General features: G+C 42.9%; 1 protein-coding gene across 1 annotated transcript; it reads right to left on the bottom strand.

Moving 5' to 3' along the window:
- Positions 1-1090: 1090 nt before the first annotated feature.
- On the bottom strand, positions 1091-12755 carry LOC142217262 (intelectin-1-like). Its single transcript, XM_075285456.1, has 7 exons — positions 12675-12755; positions 10363-10510; positions 9475-9722; positions 7353-7511; positions 5936-6056; positions 4116-4222; positions 1091-1243 (listed from the first exon to the last, which is right to left on the bottom strand). Exons 1-7 carry the CDS (start codon positions 12753-12755, stop codon positions 1091-1093), a joined length of 1017 nt encoding a protein of 338 aa, XP_075141557.1.
- Positions 12756-21170: the final 8415 nt, after the last annotated feature.

Here is a 21170-nt window from a genome sequence, read left to right as displayed (position 1 = left end):
AAAGCGGTGTTATACTTTGTGGGGGCCAAGTCAAAAGTTTGCTATGTGGCGGGCCTTTTCTGTTTTGCGGATGTCATTGACTATGGAACATGCGCCATTCTCCATTTTGCTAACCTATGGGCTAAGTTTATTCTCCCCTCCTCCAGTGAATTCTCGTATATTCAGATTAGCCATTCTGTGCAACTCATTTTTTGTGGCCCCCATGTCTATCCTCTTTGAAAAATTGTGCAAATCTGTGTCTGCTATGGCAGGCCTTATTTCGGATATCTGTCATATTTTGTTTGATCCTACTCCGGACCAGCATCTTCAAGACTCATATATACGGAGGTGAGAGACTTATTTGGATGAAACCCTGTCGGACCTGTCCTGGATCATCATTTGGAGATGAGCAGGTAAAATCTCTCAATGTATTCACTTTTAAAGAAAATATCTATAAGCTGTTGCTCCATTGGTTCCCCGGCCTTGTTCCATCCGTTTAATCCTACCATACCAGATGTTTACTGGAGGTGTGGGGTTTGTGGGGCTAACATATTTCATCGATTTTGGTCGTGTCCTATGATCCCACTGCTTTGATGCCAGGTTCAGGTCTTGATAGAGCAAGTACTAGGCCTTTTCCTCCCACTGCTTCCCCGCACATATCGTATCAATTTTCCCACAGAAAATATTTTATAAAAAACCTCCAGTTGTTATTATATATTCTTACTTCTGCATGGTACCTTATAGCCAAGCATTTTCAAAAAAGTTGAGAGACTGTGTAAAATAAAAAGAAAACAAAAATGCAATTAAATCTCCTATATCCATGTTTTATTCACAATAGAACACATCAGAAAGTGGAAGGAAGCCATGGCAATATCTACTAGTATGTAGCACTGATACAAACAATCCAATAAAAGATCCCTTGCTTTACAATTCTTTTCTGATACAATAAGTTCCAATATAAGCACCAGAGTGAAACAAACTTACAAGTGTCCTCATATGGACATCAACGTACGATGTTACTCAATACCAAGGAACACACAATATATTCAGTAGCTTTATTAATCTCCATTGTATAAAATACAGATGACACCTCCTTTCAATGGAGATTTATTCATTTGTAGAAGATAAGTACAGACGATTCTATAAATTGTTTGGGAGTTCCCCATCCAGTATTTGTACCAACACCATCCCAATCCATTGACGTGAAGTCTCCACATTGCCTGGGATCAGCTTCAGGAAAATATCCACCACCTCCAATACAGACCTGTAATGTAAGGAGAGATTTATAGCAACCATTTATATCACCTATGTACAGTCCTATGAAAAAGTTTGGGCACCCCTATTAATCTTAATCATTTTTAGTTCTAAATATTTTGGTGTTTGCAACAGCCATTTCAGTTTGATATATCTAATAACTGATGGACACAGTAATATTTCAGGATTGAAATGAGGTTTATTGTACTAACAGAAAATGTGCAATATGCATTAAACCAAAATTTGACCGGTGCAAAAATATGGGCACCTCAACAGAAAAGTGACATTAATATTTAGTACATCCTCCTTTTGCAAAGATAACAGCCTCTAGTCGCTTCCTGTAGCTTTTAATCAGTTCCTGGATCCTGGATGAAGGTATTTTGGACCATTTCTTTCTACAAAACAATTCAAGTTCAGTTAAGTTAGATGGTCGCCGAGCATGGACAGCCCGCTCTCAAATGATCTGAAAACAAAGATTGTTCAACATAGTTGTTCAGGGGAAGGATACAAAACGTTGTCTCAGAGATTTAACCTGTCAGTTTCCACTGTGAGGAACATAGTAAGGAAATGGAAGACCACAGGGACAGTTCTTGTTAAGCCCAGAAGTGGCAGGCCAAGAAAAATATCAGAAAGGCAGAGAAGAAGAATGGTGAGAACAGTCAAGGACAATCCACAGACCACCTCCAAAGAGCTGCAGCATCATCTTGCTGCAGATGGTGTCACTGTGCATCGGTCAACTATACAGCGCACTTTGCACAAATAGAAGCTGTATGGGAGAGTGATGAGAAAGAAGCCGTTTCTGCACGTACGCCACAAATAGAGTTGCCTGAGGTATGCAAAAGCACATTTGGAGAAGCCAGCTTCATTTTGGAAACAAAGATTGAGTTGTTTGGTTATAAAAAAAGGCGTTATGCATGGCGTCCAAAAAGAAACAGCATTCCAAGAAAAACACATGCTACCCACTGTAAAATTTGGTGGAGGTTCCATCATGCTTTGGGGCTGTGTGGCCAATGCCGGCACCGGGAATCTTGTTAAAGTTGAGGGTCGCATGGATTCCACTCAGTATCAGCAGATTCTTGAGAATAATGTTCAAGAATCAGTGACGAAGTTGAAGTTACGCCGGGGATGGATATTTCAGCAAGACAATGATCCAAAACACTGCTCCAAATCAACTCAGGCATTCATGCAGAGGAACAATTACAATGTTCTGGAATGGCCATCCCAGTCCCCAGACCTGAATATCATTGAACATCTGTGGGATGATTTGAAGCGGGCTGTCCATGCTCGGCGACCATCTAACTTAACTGAACTTGAATTGTTTGTCCAAAATACCTTTATCCAGGATCCAGGAACTGATTAAAAGCTACAGGAAGCGACTAGAGGCTGTTATCTTTGCAAAAGGAGGATCTACTAAATATTAATGTCACTTTTCTGTTGAGGTGCCCATACTTTTGCACCGGTCAAATTTTGGTTTAATGCATATTGCACATTTTCTGTTAGTACAATAAACCTCATTTCAATCCTGAAATATTACTGTGTCCATCAGTTATTAGATATATCAAACTGAAATGGCTGTTGCAAATACCAAAATATTTAGATCTAAAAATGATTAAGATTAATAGGGGTGCCCAAACTTTTTCATAGGACTGTATGTTATCTAGGAGAGTATATAACATTCTTAGCTATAACAGGCAGTTGTAGAAAAATGCTCGCCACTTCTATCAGTTCCAAGGTGCTCTGATAGGGTTTCAGTCCAAAATCACTTAGTATTTCAGGCACTCAAGTATACTTGTGAAGTTCGTTTATTGAAGGTGATATTATGAAATACGGTAAGTAATCCACATATGGTGTGAAACATTTTTTGGCTCACTATGGAGTCTTTGTCAGACCTGGATTGCCTTTAGGTAGAAAGAAGCCAAAAATGAGGGCACAGCTGCAGGAGTAATAAGTGATAGCATCACTAGGAGAAAGCATGCTGGCCCCTGGACACAGTATTATCCCTCATAGTGGCTCCTGCTCACAGTATTATTTCCCCTAGTGGCCCCTGCACACAGTATTATGCCCCACAGTGGCCCCTGCACATAGTATTATTTCACCTAGTGGCCCTTGCACACAGTATTATGCCCCATTGTGGACACCCATGAACAATTATTATACTCTGAGGTCTTTCCAGACTCCAGAGTATAATAATTGTAAACCCAGGGGAGGATACAAACATAAAAAAACACTATTACTTACCTCTCCTTGGCTCTGGGTCCGTCCCTGCTGATGTCGGCCATCTTCAATGACGTACGGGATGTCACTTGACCCGGGCCTGCTCCGCGATGCATAAGGATGCATGCCCCGGCCATGTGATTTCAGGGCCGTCACGCAAGTAGGCCTGAAGCCTGCCAGGAGAGGTAAGTAGCACTGTTTTTATGCTCCCCTGGGCCTTCAGTCATTATACCCCTTAGTATAATAATAGTGTTTGTAGGGCCCGTGGCGTCACTTACCGATCCCGGCTCCTGCTTGCAGCCTCCGCAGAAGGAGAAGCGCAGTCGGTTGTGGGCAGGAACCAGGATCGGTGAGTCACTCCAGCTGGTAACAGCCTTTAAACAAAACCAAAAAGCGCAGCAGTAGTGGCTGTTGCTGGGCCCACTAATGTTCCGGGCTCTGTGGCAGCCGCTATCATTGCCACCTGGCTACTTATCAAGCCTCAGTGAAAAACTATTTACCTGCAGATCTGAAATGAAACCCTGCTTTCCTAGAGTGAAATGCTCACTTGTGAGAACTGTAGTGGCATAAATATTCCCCTCCAGTACACCGTCACAATATATATATATATATATATATATATATATATATATATATATATATGTATAATTGACAATATTCTTACTTACATGTTCTGTATCACAAAGATTATTCACTTTAATTCCAGCACATAGCGCCATTGCTGCTTTTTCAAGGTTGAAAACTCGAAATTGGATAAATCCAGCAGTGACCCAAGCTGTGGATGAGAATATAATTATAGCAAAATTATATTATACTATATATATTATAGTGTCCATGATAACTGAGTAAAGTGTTCTCTGTTGATCTCATCCTTGAGCGGATCAGAACAATGGACTTTAAATTTTACCTGATTGATGAATATGAACAAAAGACTTGCACCCAGCTCTATATTAGCCCAAGAATAACCAATGTAAATACCTCAATCCAAAGGAGCTTTATAGCTTTAGAGAGAAATTTCATGCTAACTGCTTATGGCTCAAAGTATCGGAAAGGAACGTATCCACCATTACAATCCTCGCTGCTCCAGAACCATCGGTGGTCTGTAGTTACATTGCTTGCAGTGATGCTATAACTTGCCTATATATGACCACACTTCAGATAGTTTTGGAAACACCACTAGAGATGAGCAAACGGCATTTGATCGAATTGGTAATATCAGGCTGTTCGAGGTATTCGATTCCAATCGAATACCACGCGGCAAATGCACTAAAAATTTGTATCCCCTCCCACTTTCCCTGGCGCTTTTTTTGCACCAATAACTGTGCAGGGGAGGTGGGACAGGAACTACGACAACGGAGGCATCGAAAAAAAATTGGAAAAAGTAATTGGCTGGCTAAATCAGGTGACCTCCACTTTATATGAATGGTGGATTTCAGATTCGGTTCATATGAGACTGTGAACTATGTGACTGTGAGACAGGGATAGATGTACAGGCAGGGTTAGCTAGGAATTAGCTTTATTTAGGTGGGAATGTCACTCAAACAGCTCTTCGGGGCTCTATCTCATGGCAGCCCATTATATGCTAGTCGAGATCCCTGTCAGCTTGCGTCATGCACACATCTCTGCTGTAGCAGAGTTGACACGGCACTGCTACATCTCAGATGTAGCAGCGTTGAGCGCACAGTACTGCTACATCTCAGGTATAGCAGAGCTGAGCGGGAGCTGACTTTTTCCCATAGGAATGCATTGACCAGTGTTGGTTGGCCAAATGCCATACAGTGTAGAGCATTCGACCAATCAACGCTGGTTCTGCCGTAGGAGGCGGAGTCTAAGATGGGTCCACAGCAGTCTCCATTGTGGTCCGATCTCAGATGTAGCAGTGTTGAGCGCACAGCTCTGCTACACCTGAGATGTAGCGGAGCTATGTCAACTCTGCTATACCTGAGATCGGACCACAATGGAGACTGCTGTGAACCGATCTTAGACTCCGCCTCCTCACAGACGAGCCTCCGCCAAAACCAGCGTTGATTGGCCGAATGTTGTACACTGTATGGTATTTGGCCAATCAACGCTGGTCAATGCAATCCTATGGGAAAAAGTCAGCTCCCGCATTATTAGTGGCATAATATAGGGACTTGGGCTTGTTAGATGCCCCCAGGCATGCTTCCCCTGCTGTCCCAGTTGCATTCCAAAGGTGTTGTCATCATTTGCTGAGGTGTCATAGTGGACTTGGTGACTCTCCTGACTCGAATAGTGGGTTCCCCTGAAATGAAGCTTTTTTTCCCCATAGACTATAATGGGATTCGATATTCGTTCGAATAGTCGAATATTGAGGGGCTATTCAAACCGAATATCGAATATTTCACTGTTCGCTCATCTCTAAACACCACCAGGAACAATCTGGCGTTATCTAACCCCCATACCATATCCATCAATATGGTTTGCACAAGTATGAATACATCTCTATTATCATGTATGACAGTCTTACCTTTTGCATTTGGTGCATACAGACTGATGGTTTTCTCTGCACTCCCATGATCATAAACTACTGGTACAGCCGGGCCATTGTTAGTAGGACATCCGCCCGTGTTATATTTTACCGGATATTTCTAAAAGAGAAAACATAATCTAAGCTGCAATGTAATAGAATCTTTAACCATTGCTTTCCCATCTCCAGCTCTATAGACATATTTTCCATGTTTTACCTGTTTAGTCTCATCAGTTTCATAATAATGACCATTGCTTTGTACTGGCCCATCAAAAACAGAACAGATGACACATGGGATGGGTGGTATCCATGTGCAATCCTATCTTTGGAATGTACAAGATCAAGCCACAGAATGGACAGGAACAGGATGTGCACTGAGTTTTGTGGCTGGGCATGGGACGTCACTTCTTCTGGGCAGCCGGCACCTCCTCTTCTTGCCTGCCGGCTGCCCACAACTACACAATAGACACAGAGTGTGAAGAAATGACGTCTCATTCTCAGAAGGTCCGGATCGGAAGACAGGTAAGTATGATGGGGTGGGTTAGTATAGGTGACATTCCGTTTCCAGAAGGGGAAATAGAACTCAATCTGGGTAATTATAGATTTTTGGTACATTAAGTAATTTAGAAGGTAGGTGGGGGGGGGATGTTTAGCTTAGATTAGAAAGATAAATTTATCCCAGACAACCCCCTAACACTTGGAACATCAGTTATAACCTAAACACACGGGACTGTAGGGCAGTTCAGGCAGATTCTAATCTGTGATCTGATACTGAGAAATTCAGTTTTTATAAGAGTCCCCAGCTATCATGCAAGCCCCCTGTCCCTCTGTGGTTTGTGGGATTTTAATCAGGGCTGGAGGCGGGGAGGATATCATTGAGTATGAAACGGGCATTTGACAAGGGCTAGGGCAGCAGCAAGCAAATGGTGGAGAGGCAGGGGATTGGATTTGAGAGAGCACCACAAGTAACACTCGGGGACTCATTTTTATAAAAAGTTGCATTTCTCAGCATTGGATTATCAGACCAAAATGATAAAGGAATCAATGGAATTTGTGTGAACAGCCCTGCAGCGATAACTTGTTTTTAGTGTATAACTAATGGTTGTGCTGACTGACAGTCTTGTCAAGTTAATGGGGATATCTATTGAAAAAAGATGTTTCCAAATGATAGCTTTTTGCAACGTAAACACTTTTGTAATATAGTTTCAGTAAATATTTCAATACCCTGCATTATTTTTATTTGACGGACAGCGTCTTACTGGCACAGAAGGAAATGTTCCCCCTCCTCTCTTCTGTTTCAAGAGACCATCTCCTTCCTGCACGCTCACCTCTTATGGTTGTATACTGGATATAATGAATAAGGAAAAATTCCTTAAAGGATTTCTGGTTAGTTGATTGAAGGAACTTGGACATTTACCTTATAAAGATGGAAGAGATTTCCTCCATCGGCAGTCAGGAAGCCATTCTGGGTGCGATATCTTAGAAGAGATTTGTTCTTCCACAGGCGGAGGGGAGTCTTGTTCGGTACATGCCATAAACCCACATTAGCAGCAGAGATATCATAGTAACCTGGATTCTGAATAGATACAATTTACAGTATGTCCAAATGTTTTAAAAGTTGCAAAGCAAGAATATTTCCAAAAATATAAATATTAATTACCGTATTTTACGGACTATAAGGCGCACTGGACTATAAGCCGCATTGCCCATGAGCGCCTTATAGTCCGTCTCGGTTCATATATAAGGCGCACCGGACTATAAGCCGCAGTCCGGTGCGCATTATATCTTATTGAAAGCGGCGGCAGGCAGACTTTGCCAGCGGCCGCTTAACCCCCCGCGTGCCAGCCGCTTCTATTGGAAGCGCTCGGCATGCGAGGAGGGGCTCTATCAGCAAAATCATGCTGATAGAGCCCAACCGTAAACGTTAGGTTAAACTACTACACCCCCCCCCCCCCCCCCCCCCCCCGTTACAGCAGGGCTGCCGGACACTTCCTATTCATTTCTATGGGAGCTGGCATGCGAGCGCTCCCTATAGAAATGAATGGAAAAAAGCAGTCCATTCATTTCTATGGGGAGCGCTCGCATGCCTGCTCCCATAGAAATGAATAGGAAGTGTCCGGCAGCCCTGCTGTGACACCGCCGTCCTGAAAGAGAACGTGAAACTTACCGAGCGGTGCAGGGTGGGCGGGCATTCAGGCCTCCTCTTCCTCCGATGTTCCGTCCTCCTCCGGCGCTCGCAAGCTGATAATGGCCAGGGCACATGCGCAGTAGAAGCATTATGCGCATGCGCCCCTGCCATTATCAGCGAGCGCCGGAGGAGAAGGACGGAACATCGGAGGCAGAGGAGGCCAGAATGCCCGCCCGCCCGCCCTGCACCGTTGGGTAAGTTTCACGTTCTCTTTCAGGACGGCGGTGTCACAGCAGGGCTGCCGGACACTTCCTATTCATTTCTATGGGAGCAGGCATGCGAGCGCTCCCCATAGAAATGAATGGACTGCTTTTTTCCATTCATTTCTATAGGGAGCGCTCGCATGCCGGCTCCCATAGAAATGAATAGGAAGTGTCCGGCAGCCCTGCTGTAACGCCGGCGTGTACGGCTGTGATACACGCCGGCGTTCGGTAGTGTGAATGCACCCTTACGGTGCCTTTTATGTATGTATGGAAGCGGCACGCAGTCTTTGCCGCCGCTTCCATCCATATATAAGCCGCACCGGACTATAAGCCGCACTTACGATTTCTGAGGAAATCGTAGGTTTTTATGTGCGGCTTATAGTCCGGAAAATACGGTATATTTTACATTGACAAAAGAGAAATCTAAATCAATTATTAATTTGTCAGACCCATTCTATTAATGAAGTGAAGCTTGACTCGAGATGTAGCACAAGGATATTCAAGTGGACACTTGTCAGCCCATCATTTAGGCTAAGGCCCCATGGGACGTCCCGCAGCAATAAAGTGCTGCAGGAAGAACCGAGACGGCAACGCATCGCAGTTCTTCCCGCAGCGCTTTAAAAAGAAAGTTTGCGGAGATTTCCTCTGCAGACTTTCCATTACAATTATATTTATGTGGAAATTGCCGCCATTTACATAGATATGATTGACATGCTGACCGCAATGGTTTTGGAAACCGCGGTGTGTCCGCACAGTGGTTTTTACCGCAAAGTGGACATGGGATTCGCTTGCACTCACCCACTTTAGGTGTACTGTAAAACGCCACCATTTTTCCGGCGGTTTTTCCGCCACAAGCAAATTGCAGCATTTCCCTATCCTGTAAAGCGATGGCATTACACTAGGCTAGGTGGTCATTGAATGATTTTTAGGGTCCAACCTCAGGGACCTCTGATCCTGAGAATGAATAAGTTTCGGCACTGATTTAACTCTATGTTCACCATTTTTCCATGGACTGTAGAAGAGATAGTGCAGTACTAAGTCAGCGCTAGGGTGCCTCTAAGCTTCATATGCTCTCATAAGTCTTTACCAGGATACAGATTGTAAAAGACTTTCAGAATTGATTACAGTTACAGTAAAGTAACAGTTACCTTGTAGTCATCACTGGTGGCCCCATCAACGAGCCCAAATGTGGCATAATTTGCCCAGTTCCCGTCTCCTTCAGGATTGTTCTCATTGTTCCCTTGTTGACTGGACCAGCGATCCCCGGTTGTGCACTTTCCATTAATATTGTTCTCGTGTATACTTGCCACTAATGTCCAGCCTCCTCCATTGGTTGTCATGTCACAAAATGTTTCATAAGATATTCCATGTTCCGTAGTTAAAGTATAAATGCCATCTGTTAGCGTAAAAATATCTAGAATTTACTGCAAAGATTATCAAATCGTCCTATTACACTCTGGGGTCTATAACAATTTCACTTCCAGTTTGTACTGAACTTAATGGAATCAAGACGAATCTGGCACCCAAGCCACACTGAAAACAAATTCAATCTCTAATACTACTGTATATCACAGACAGTTTGCGTTTTAGGCAGGGTATGTAAGCCCATAGTGGTTATATTACTACAACACAAGGGTTCTATAGCGATAAGTTGGTTCCAGGAACATGACAGAGAGGTTTCTAGGTTGATGGAGGTTGGCTGTGGCTCAAAAAAACAATTTTCCACAATGTGGAGCCTTGATCTAAAGTGTAAAAACAGACTGGGCAGAATGGAAGGTAAGAATTCATATGTTTTAATCCAGTCTTCACCATGATTTTAGATGTTCTGTAGTAGTACATGTGTCATCTATGCAGTGAAGACAGCGATAAAAGACACAAGACGTTCCAGATGATTGTTAGTGACTCTGTTTATTTAGGGTATCATTCACATTGTAATGCTGCGTTTATGGACTTGGCTATATGGCGCCAATTTTTCTTAGCAAATTTATTTACTTGAATCATTTTCTATACTCACAAAAAATGGCTTGTGGGCTCACCTTTGGCATTGATGTCGGACTGTCTGATTTCCTTGCAGCTCCTGTACTTGTTCCTGTGGTTGTTGTTAGTAAAGTCGAAGGGCCATTCGGTGACTTCGCTTGTTTCTTCTTTGTCCCAGCATGCCAAGAGATTTAGAATATTTTGCTTCTTCTCAAGATGAGAAATATAGTCTGATAAAATATGACAACTGTCTGTTATACTGTTACTGTCTTATAGAAATCCTAAGGTAAACACAAAGATTAAGACCAAGCTTGATTTTTCCCACAGCAATTTTTTGCGATGGGGCCTTATCCTGAGGGTTTCCCGTTTTCCTGTCTCCTCCACTTCCTAGTTTCAGTGATAAGTTGATGCAAAATGAAGCGTTAGCATCAGGAATAATCCATGACGTGGCCGCCATAAATTATTCCTGGTGCTAACGCTTCATGATGCAAAAGCTCAGTCTATGCCATGTACAGCTCAGGCCTGCTGCGTTCTCCTGAGAATAACAGTGTGCTTCTTCTAAACTGTATGCTGTTATCTCTGGATTTATGTACAGAGATAAGAGTCAAAGATCAGCCCTGTCCTAGTTCTTATCAGGGCTCAGCAACTGAGTGCACTTTGCACAGCCAACTGCATTAGCCATCAATCATAGAGAAGGTAATAGAGGGATCTGGGAGCAGGGACTGATGTCACCAGCCTGGCCACTGCAGCAGAGATGGTCTGAAGCCTGGGCAACAAGTTATTTATATCTATTCAGCTGTATCGGACAAATAGAGCAAGAAAGATAAAGCAATGTATTGAGTAATACACTTCAGTTATGTTAAGATACAAGTTTAGATATGATCCTGGAGATGGGCATGCCACTTTAACCTTCTGCTAATGGGCTCCATCTTTATCTGGAGACTGATTGAGGGGGCAAAGGGTGCAGACTTAGCAATATCCTACTGCAGGCAGGGCAAAGCAGGGAGGCTTCTGCTCCAGCCAGCTGTCTTACAGCTGGTAACAGGACTGTGAGGAGCAGGAAGAACGGGGATGACATCCTGAGACACAACATAATTTACCTATTTCTTAGGTTTGATTTTAATATGAGCTCAAAGGAAAAATTAGATTTTAGTAATTTTTTTGTGTGCATTTTCTATGTTTTGTCTTCCTTTAACCATACAAACCCTTAAAGTTGTCTGTTAAAAATTCTTTATTTTTGCCGAATATCTTATTGTTATATGTCATGTGATGAACTGACAATACTAAGAGAGAGGTTAGGATAGATGGGAAGAGAAAACCCAAAGCATAGCTACTGATATATCTCCTATGGATGGATCATGTGATAGTTGCTGAACCTGTCATCTCTATAGGGATCTAATAAAACAGTAAATCTAGTGATTTTCATACAGAAAACATGCACATTCAGCTGAATACAGATAATATCTTCACTCACTGTCTTCACCTGGAATCAGTACCATATTGTTTACTCACCACAAGATTCCGCATAACCCTTAGCAAATATGAGAGCCAACAGAAAAAAACTGCAGAACAGCATCTTCCTCCTGTAGGCGGGTGAAGAGTAAGGGCAAAAGACAGTCATGTTATAAGAATATTGTTGCAAGGGTTGCAATTTGCTTACCATAGATACTTCCCAACAATCCAAATTAACTTAACTGTATCTGTGTCCTCAGTATGTATACATGCTGTGTGTGTATATATATATATATATATATATATATATATATATATATATATATAGGATGAGAACAGACAACAATAGTGAGTGACTGCTACAATCCTCTGATCTTGGTTCACATCTGCGCTCGGAGATTCCGTTTCCCATTCTACTTGAGAAATACGAGAGAAGAGTCCTGCCCACAAGAGTTTGGGGCACCTTCTATTACTCCTTAATTTGGGAATCCTGTCTGTGAACAACCCAGGCCATAACATTTTAGAATCCTTAAAAAATATGGCGGCTTCTTCTAAAAACAGCCCTATAGTTTCCCACATGTTGTGTGTTACTTCAGTTTGGTGGAATTCCCTGAGCTGCAACACATATAGACAACTGAAAATGACTAACCAAACACTAATAGCTGAATATAGAATGTCTTACCAGTCCAGGGACCTTGTTACTAGAATGTCCAATATCTTGTAAGTCTTCTAAGTCCTCCCTAGTGTATCAAGTGCTTTATATCAATATCCAAAGTCCTTACTGTAGCAGATTTAGTTATGAGATGGGGAATCACATTTCATATATTGTCATGGTTCATACATTTATACATATCGCCTGCAGGAATGTTTGCATGTGATATTACAAAATTTACATTACGTGTGTACCAATATCTGTTACCTTATAGTCTATTCCAATGGCGTAATGAGTGTCTTGTGGGCCCGGGTGCAAACTTTTGTCTCCCAGCCCCTGCAAGAGCATCGTACCCTCACTGCACTACTTACAGATATATGGGAAGAATATGCAAATCTGACTTCCATGATGTAATTAGGATGCCAGTGCCTCACGAATGCACACCAATAGAGGGCGCTGACTGAGAATGTGCAAGTCTGTCTTCCATGATGTAATTAGGAAGACAGAGTCTCAGTCAAGCAAACCAATAGAGAGCGCTCCCTTTAACATCATGCCGACCTTCTCAGAGGCCTTTGTTTACAATGATGTTGGGATTTTACCAGGTACAGTCTCTCAGCAAAAGACAGCTGTTTCGATAAGTTGCATCTCATCAGCTTGGCGCAGAGAGAACTGACCTGGCAGAGGTGAGAGGCTTAGACAGGGTTGGGGGGATATCATCACTCCATAGGGAGAGAACCACCATTTAGGTGTGTGGAGTCTTATTAAGCCATGAGCGCTCCACTGTGCAAAGGAACATGGAAAGAATATGCAAATCTGTCTTCCATGATGTAATTAGGAAGACAGAGCCTCCAGAATGCACACCAATAGAGGGCGCTGACTGAGAATGTGCAAGTCTATCTTCCATGATGTAATTAGGAAGAGCTTTTTCCCCCCATAAAACTATATCAGTCTGGTCTTTGGCCCTGGTCTTTATGTATAACCTTAAACAATTATCAAACCTGTCTCTCAAATAAAAGCAAAAAGTACAAGATTTCATAATAACAAGCCCTAAACTGGAATCTTAAATTCACTTCATTGGAAGCTATTTTCCTCAAGGCCAAAAACAAAAGGGCGTGAAGAACACAAACATGTCAAACAGAACAAATAATAAGATGGATGGGTGGGGGATACAGTCCAGAAGTCTTCAAAGGTAACACAAACACCTTGCAGGGGTCCTGTTACTTTCCTCCTAGCAATAGAGGTCATATAGGGAGAAGTTTTCTTCAATGACCTTGCCGTCACTGGCTAAGGCTAAGGACCCTTGCACACGACCGCACACTGTCTGTAACGGAACGGCACATGAATATGCATGTGCCGTCTGTGCGTTCTCTCTACATAGCCGCCCCCGAGCTCCCTTCTGGCCACCCTCTCTCCTCCCCTGCCTAAACTTCTAAGCTAGACCAGAGTAGGTGCTGCTTGGCCTGTCTTGGGCTGGTTTAACTTAATTTGTCAAATTGGCGCCCCCTCTAGGTTCTCACGGATAGCACCGCTTCACTTCCCCTCATTATAGGTGTGCCCCTGACGTAAACCCAGGCAGTCCTGAGACTTACAATAATGTTATTATAAAACTGTTGCTAAAACTAAAGGTTTTTGGGAAACTCCTTAGTTTTGGGAATCATGTTTGTAAAAAACACAGACAACAATATTTTAGTCTTAAACAAAAAGTCTAAAGTTAGAAAAATTCTTGAAATGGGTGGTAAGAAAAATGGAAAAATATGGCGTCTTTCTTCCAAAGCCTTCATGACAACTTTCCACGGGTTGTGTTTCCAGCCCGGTCCAATTCCCATCCATGGAGCTGCAATACAAGTGACACATAAACAACAAAAAATTACTAAACCAAAAATAACCAATGGCTAAATAAAGAACGTCTTACCAGTCCAGAGCCGTGGTTACCGGAACGTCCAATATGTTCCAAGTCCTCCCTAGTGTAACAAGTCCTTTATATTGATATCCAATGTCCTTATACTAGCAGGTTTAGCCATGAGATCAGGAAACACATTTCGCATGTTGTCATGGCTAGTACATTTATAAATACACATCGCCTTTATAAATCCTTCCAGGAATGGTTACATCTGATGATATAAACCTCACATAACAACATGTACCGCCATCTGTTTCCTTGTCTTCTGGACACTACAATAAACAGGATGCCAATCATTTTATACCATTCATATGATCTTAGGTTCATATACTATTTAGAATTGTTATTAAATATCATTGTGTGAATATAAATTAAAGCATTCACTTACTTTAATAGAAAGGTTGTCATTGACGGACCTGCAGCCGATCAAACATGGCAAGAAACTGGGCTGCAGGCGAGGCACACGCAAGAGGGGGAGGCACTGTAAGTAGCAAGGGGCATTGTGCTTGGGATAAGGGACATTGTGGATGATCCAATAAAGGGCGCTCACTGAGAATGTGCAAGTCTATCTTCCATGATGTAATTAGGAAAACAGAGTCTCAGTCAAGCAAACCAATAGAGGGCGCTCCCTTTAACATCATGCCGACCTTCTCAGAGGCCTTTGTTTGCAATGATGTTGGGATCTTTGCAAACAAAGGCCTCTGAGAAGGTCGGCATGATGTTAAAGGGAGCGCCCTCTATTGGTTTGCTTGACTGAGACTCTGTTTTCCTAATTACATCATGGAAGATAGACTTGCACATTCTCAGTGAGCGCCCTCTATTGGTGTGCATTCTTGAGGCACTGATATCCTAATTACATCATGGAAGTCAGATTTGCATATTCTTCCCATGTTCCTTTGCACAGTGGAGCGCTTATGGCTTAATAAGACTCCACACACCTAAATGGTGGTCTCTCCCTATGGAGTGACGATATCCCCTCCAACAAATATTATGCATTTTATAAGACAATTATGAAATATAAGAGATATAGTAGGGTTAAACCCAATGACTTACAGTTGACATCTTCTCAGAAATAGTTCACTTTCCCTTTTCTTCTCTGTCTAGCCACAACCAACCATGAAGACTTCTTCAGGTCACCTCTGGAGAGTCTGGTCACCCATACATGGCTGCTCACTTTTTCCAACCTTAAACATAAATTTCCCATCCGTAGTGTGCTAGATGTAATAGTTTCTCCTCTAAAAAAATGTGTCCCACAAGTAACACTACCCAACCCTGGAAGCCTAACAAAGTTATAGTGTCACGTTGTGCTCCTCATATATATGCTGTTTCTTTGTCGCCCCATACAATAGCCATGTCTCCCTATGTGCCCTTACAGAGTAGTTATGTTCTCTTTGTGCCCCGCGTGTTCCATGCCGCCTAATACATCCCCCCCCCCCCCCGCTCTAGTAGTGCTTTCTTTATGCCTGCAAAACCAAGACTCATGTAATGCCATTCCTGAAGCAAACCTGGTTCCTGATTTTGCTGTGATGTCAGCGGTCAGGTGACACAATGCAGTGACGTAATCAGGCAATCGTATGGAAATAGTATAGTCTAAAAGCTTATTCACATTCACGTGTGATATCGGTGATAATTCTAGACTGCACCTGTACCTTTAGGGTTTACTGGGTGCATGGAGTTGGTTGAAATTTTGATCTGTTTTGTGGGCAATGAAGTCTATGGGTCTATAAATATAATGGACGGCCATCCATGTTCTGTCCATTTTCCACTGACCTATAAACATAGAAAAGCACAGGAATTGAATTGATCAGTTATTGACGGGTAAAACATATCAACCTCTGACAACACAGGATCCGAAAATAATCAGGAACGTGTACTGTCCATGATTATGATAGACCTCTCACATCTGCAAATGGCGGACATGTGAATAAGTCCTTACTGTTTCATAGCAAGTATATATACGAGTAGAGCGTCCTGTGTGTCTATCCTAAAATAAAATGGTATTGATATAAGGGCAGACCAGATGGACCATGGGGTCTTTTTCTTCCTTCGGTCGGAATTTTAGGAGTATTGTAAATCCATTGCTGTCTGTCTGGGCAGCCATGAATGCTAGCACTGTACATATAGCAGAGCCTTGTGTACATTGTATTCCTATATCATACACAACACTGAGCCTAAGCACACACATCTGGACCTTGTGATACCTGAATAAATCCTCCGATTTAAGCATCGAGTTGCCATCTGCCAGGGTTGTCCTTTGGGAACGCCATTTCTTCTACACATTCATTCCATTGCACAATTCTGTTTTAAACATTAAATCCAGGTGAATGTTATAAATCTGCTCAGATTAGATGAACCCCATAGAAACTATTATATGCTTGCAAAAGTGTGTCCAAATAAAGCCGAAAATAAGCTTGCCATACAGACTTCCTATAGTCTTATGTATGATGTTGGCCCTATAGCTAATATAAGTATTGAGGTCCTCTATGTTATAGCCTATGGTGGCTACAGAATAAGCTAAGCAGCACCCTGCTTTCTTAATGTCCACCTTGTTCCAGCAGCTTCTGTTATTCTACGGCTAAACGTATCTTTTCTAGACATACGTAAACCGATTAGTTTCAAATAACATTCAACCTGAAGTTTTTAAATTTTAGGTTTGCACAAAGACAAAACTTTTAGGGTTGATCACCCACAAAACACTCTTTGTTCTCTGGCAGAAGCCTGAAGAGGATGCTGGGGAGCCTCTGGACGCCACAGGGATTTCCAGGAGAGGTGAATATAATAGTTTGTTATTTCACCTCATCTCTCCAGGCTTCAGGGGCGTCACTATCAGGGGAGCAGCTGCCACAGGGCCCGGGACATTAGGGGGCCCGGTGGCAGCCGCTACTGCCACTGATTTATTTATTTTTTTTCAATTAGGCCGTTACCTGGTAACGGGTCCAATTTACTTACCGATCTTGGCTCCTGCTGAAGGCCGCCGGAGCTTCCCCTTCTGTGGAGGCGGCCGTGAACAGGGGCCGGGATCAGTAAGTGAGGCTGCAGGTCCGCGATCCCCACAAACACTATCATTATACTCAGGGGTCTTTTCAGACCCCCAAGTATAACTATTGGAGACCCAGGGGAGGTGAGGGAACATAAAAAGCACTGTTGCTTAACTCTCCTGACTCTGGAAGGCTTCAGGCCTACTTGTGTGAAGTCCCAGACGTCACGTGGGCCGAGGCTTGATTCCTTATGCGTTGCGACACAAGCCCCGGCTCAAGTGATATCTTGTACATCATTGAAGATGGCCAACATCATGCGGGGAGTGAGCCAGAGCCCGGGAGATGTAAGTAACAGTGGTTTTTATGTTTGTATCCCCCTCTGGGTCTCCGCTTATTATACTCTAGGGTCTGAAGAGACACTATAATAATATCACTTGCTTCTGGTTCAGGATGAACAAATGAAACAGGCCAGGCATACCCACGAATATTTGTTAAAAGAATTGGGAGGTTCGCCCACCTCTCTTTGACAGGTGTCTCCATTTTAAGAAATGTAGAAGAACATCAAATACATAATCAAATATATAATCTAACTCTTGGACCTGTATCCCAGTTTGCCTCTATTGCAGCCATATATAGAAGAGGTGGCTCGGCTCGGTCGCCTACACTGAAGTCTATGGGAACTAATGAGACTGATCTTTGGGACAAAAACATAGGAACTGGAATACAGAAAATATAGCCAGTGCTCTGGTCTGATGAGACAAAATGTGAAATATTTGGCTGTAACAGAGGGCAGTTTGTTCACTGAAGGGCAGAGGAGCGGCACAATAATGGCGTGAGCAAGCAGTGAAAAATGGTGGCGGTTCCTTGCAAGTTTGCAATTGCATTTCAGCAAAGGGAAATAGGGATTTGGTGAGGATTAATGGTATCCGCAATGCTGGAAAACACAAACAGATACTTACTGTACCCATCATGCAATAAGGAGGAGGAATGTGACTGGCTCCGATATTTCTAAAGCAGGACAACAACCCCAAACATACAGCCAATGCCACGAAGAACTATCTACAGTAAGCAAGGAGCCCTGGAAGTGATGATTCGGCCCCCACAGATATAGCCCTGATCTCAATATCCTACAGTCTGTCTGGGATGGAAGAAGAGAGAGAAGGATTGCAGCAAGTCTACATCCACAGAAGGTACGTGCTTCGTTCTCCAAGATGGCGGGAACAACCTCCCTGCCAAATTCCTACAAAAACTGTCTGCAAATACAGAGCATTAATGGAAGGGAAAGGGCAAAGGTTACCCCAAATATTGATAGGAATTACACTTATCTTTCCTACATTCATATCATTTTAACTGACAAAAATAAACTATTAACCCATCTATTTCTGAAAGCAATCTTATTTTGTTTCACACAGGAGAGGAAAAAATGCTGCAAAGGCCCCAAGTTGCAGCCAAAATGCGCTGCGGGAAAACCACAGCAGAAACGTATTGCTGTTTTCCTGCAGCGTTTTTCACAGAAAGGAAAGGATAACTCTGCGGACTTTCTGCTTCCATTATCCCAATACAGAAAACACCAGCATTTCTGTAGGTATAATTGACATGTTGCAATTTACAAAAGTGCAATGGTTTTTGAAAGTGTGCTCTGAGGATATTTTCCTGTAATGTGCGGATGGGATTAGTCAAAATCCCATCCACTTTGCAGGTACTGTAAAACGCTGCGAGTTCTGCTGCAGTAAAATCATAGTGTTTATGCTACATGGGGCCCCAGTTTAAATCTTATATGTGCAAAAGTGAAGAATAGTTTTGTGAAACATTATACATGAATACCACTGTTCCCACTTTAAAATTGCTTAAGGACCAAGGGTTTAATCACCAATACAATCGCTTGTATGACGTAGCCCTGATGTATTTTTCACGTCATACACAAAGTATTCGCTCCATTTGCATCCTTTATGGTGGTCGCTGCAGCGCACCAGCACCTCCTGGTGGCGGAAATACGCAATAACAAACTATATTTGTGGCAGAACACATACACATGAAACTACATAACGCCATAGTTATGGTCAGCTTTTTATGTTCTGTATATATAGAGCAGACACATGACCTGACTACAGTGGATTATGTGATGAAGATTCACGTACGATGAAGGTTTGGAGAAGGTGCATTCATGGCTTGCAGCTCAGCCCAACATATATTTTACAGAGGGAGTATGAAAGCTTGCAGAGAGATGGACAAAGTGTATTGAAAAGAAGTGCGGTCAATTCAAAAAAATTATGTATTTTGTTCATGACAATAAATTCCGATAATTTTTGACTTGCCCTCGTATGAACTCCAGTAATAACAATGACTACGTTCAATTTTATTAAATATGACTTTTTTGGCGCACCTCACCAAGTTCATAAGGTTTTCCTGCAGCCCTCCTAGGCAGAGTTCACTCCATACAGAACTCTACTGTTCCCATAGCCGCACCCTTAGAGGTTAATCCACAACTGTTTGACATGAATTGAACTGAAAAATGTGACGATTATGACGGCCATTATATTTATGAAGCCACTTTGGTTAGAGAGCAAGGCTCTGGCATCTGGACAAGCGCACCCGATTTCTTACGTATTTCCACTGCCTAGATAAAGTACCAGGTTGGATACTCTCCGCCACAGACATAAGTGTCTCAGTAATAGAGCGAACCCCATGACATTATGGCAGTCTTGACTTAAAGTGAGTCGGTCACCAGACCCAGCCTGGCAGATAAGTTCATCTGAATCAAACAGTATTTCCTCCTGTGAATCGCAGCCTCCACCACCAAGATACTGCGGTTTCGTTATAGTGCATATGACCTCTTTGGAGCAACAACACCACCCTCATTACTCCAAAGAAGTCATTTGCATATTGACAAAAAGCAGCGATATCTTGGCAATGGAGGCAGCGATTCACAAAAAGAAAACTTTCTGGATTGAACCTGTCTGCAAGTTTGGGTTGATTTGCTGGGTTCTGGTGACAGACTCCCTGTGAAAGCTTTCCAGGACTGATGGCCAATACTTGTCCTCACCAATTGGCTGTCTGAAGGAGCTGTGACCTATTTATTACTTGGTAGAATGCCATATACACTCACCGGCCACTTTATTAGGTACACCTGTCCAACTGCTCGTTAACACTTAATTTCTAATCAGCCAATCACATGGCGGCAACTCAGTGCATTTAGGCATGTAGACATGGTCAAGACAATCTCCTGCAGTTCAAACCGAGCATCAGTATGGGGAAGAAAGGTGATTTGAGTGCCTTTGAACGTGGCATGGTTGTTGGTGCCAGAAGGGCTGGTCTGAGTATTTCAGAAACTGCTGATCTACTGGGATTTTCACGCACAACCATCTCTAAGGTTTACAGAGAATGGTCCGAAAAAGGAAAAACATCCAGTGAGCGGCAGTTCTGTGGGCGGAAATGCGTTGTTGATGCCAGAGGTCAGAGGAGAATGGCCAGACAGGTTCGAGCTGATAGAAAGGCAACAGTGACTCAAATAGCCACCCGTTACAACCAAGGTAGCCAGAAGAGCATCTCTGAACGCACAGTACGTCGAACTTTGAGGCAGATGGGCTACAGCAGCAGAAGACCACACCGGGTGCCACTCCTTTCAGCTAAGAACAGGAAACTGAGGCTACAATTTGCACAAGCGCATCGAAATTGGACAATTGAAGATTGGAAAAACGTTGCCTGGTCTGATGAGTCTCGATTTCTGCTGCGACATTCGGATGGTAGGGTCAGAATTTGGCGTCAACAACATGAAAGCATGGATCCATCCTGCCTTGTATCAACGGTTCAGGCTGGTGGTGGTGGTGTCATGGTGTGGGGAATATTTTCTTGGCACTCTTTGGGCCCCTTGGTACCAATTGAGCA

The sequence above is a fragment of the Leptodactylus fuscus genome, chromosome 8 (assembly GCF_031893055.1).
Source record: "Leptodactylus fuscus isolate aLepFus1 chromosome 8, aLepFus1.hap2, whole genome shotgun sequence".
NCBI lineage: Eukaryota > Metazoa > Chordata > Amphibia > Anura > Leptodactylidae > Leptodactylus > Leptodactylus fuscus.
This window is presented reverse-complemented; position numbering and strand designations above follow the sequence as displayed.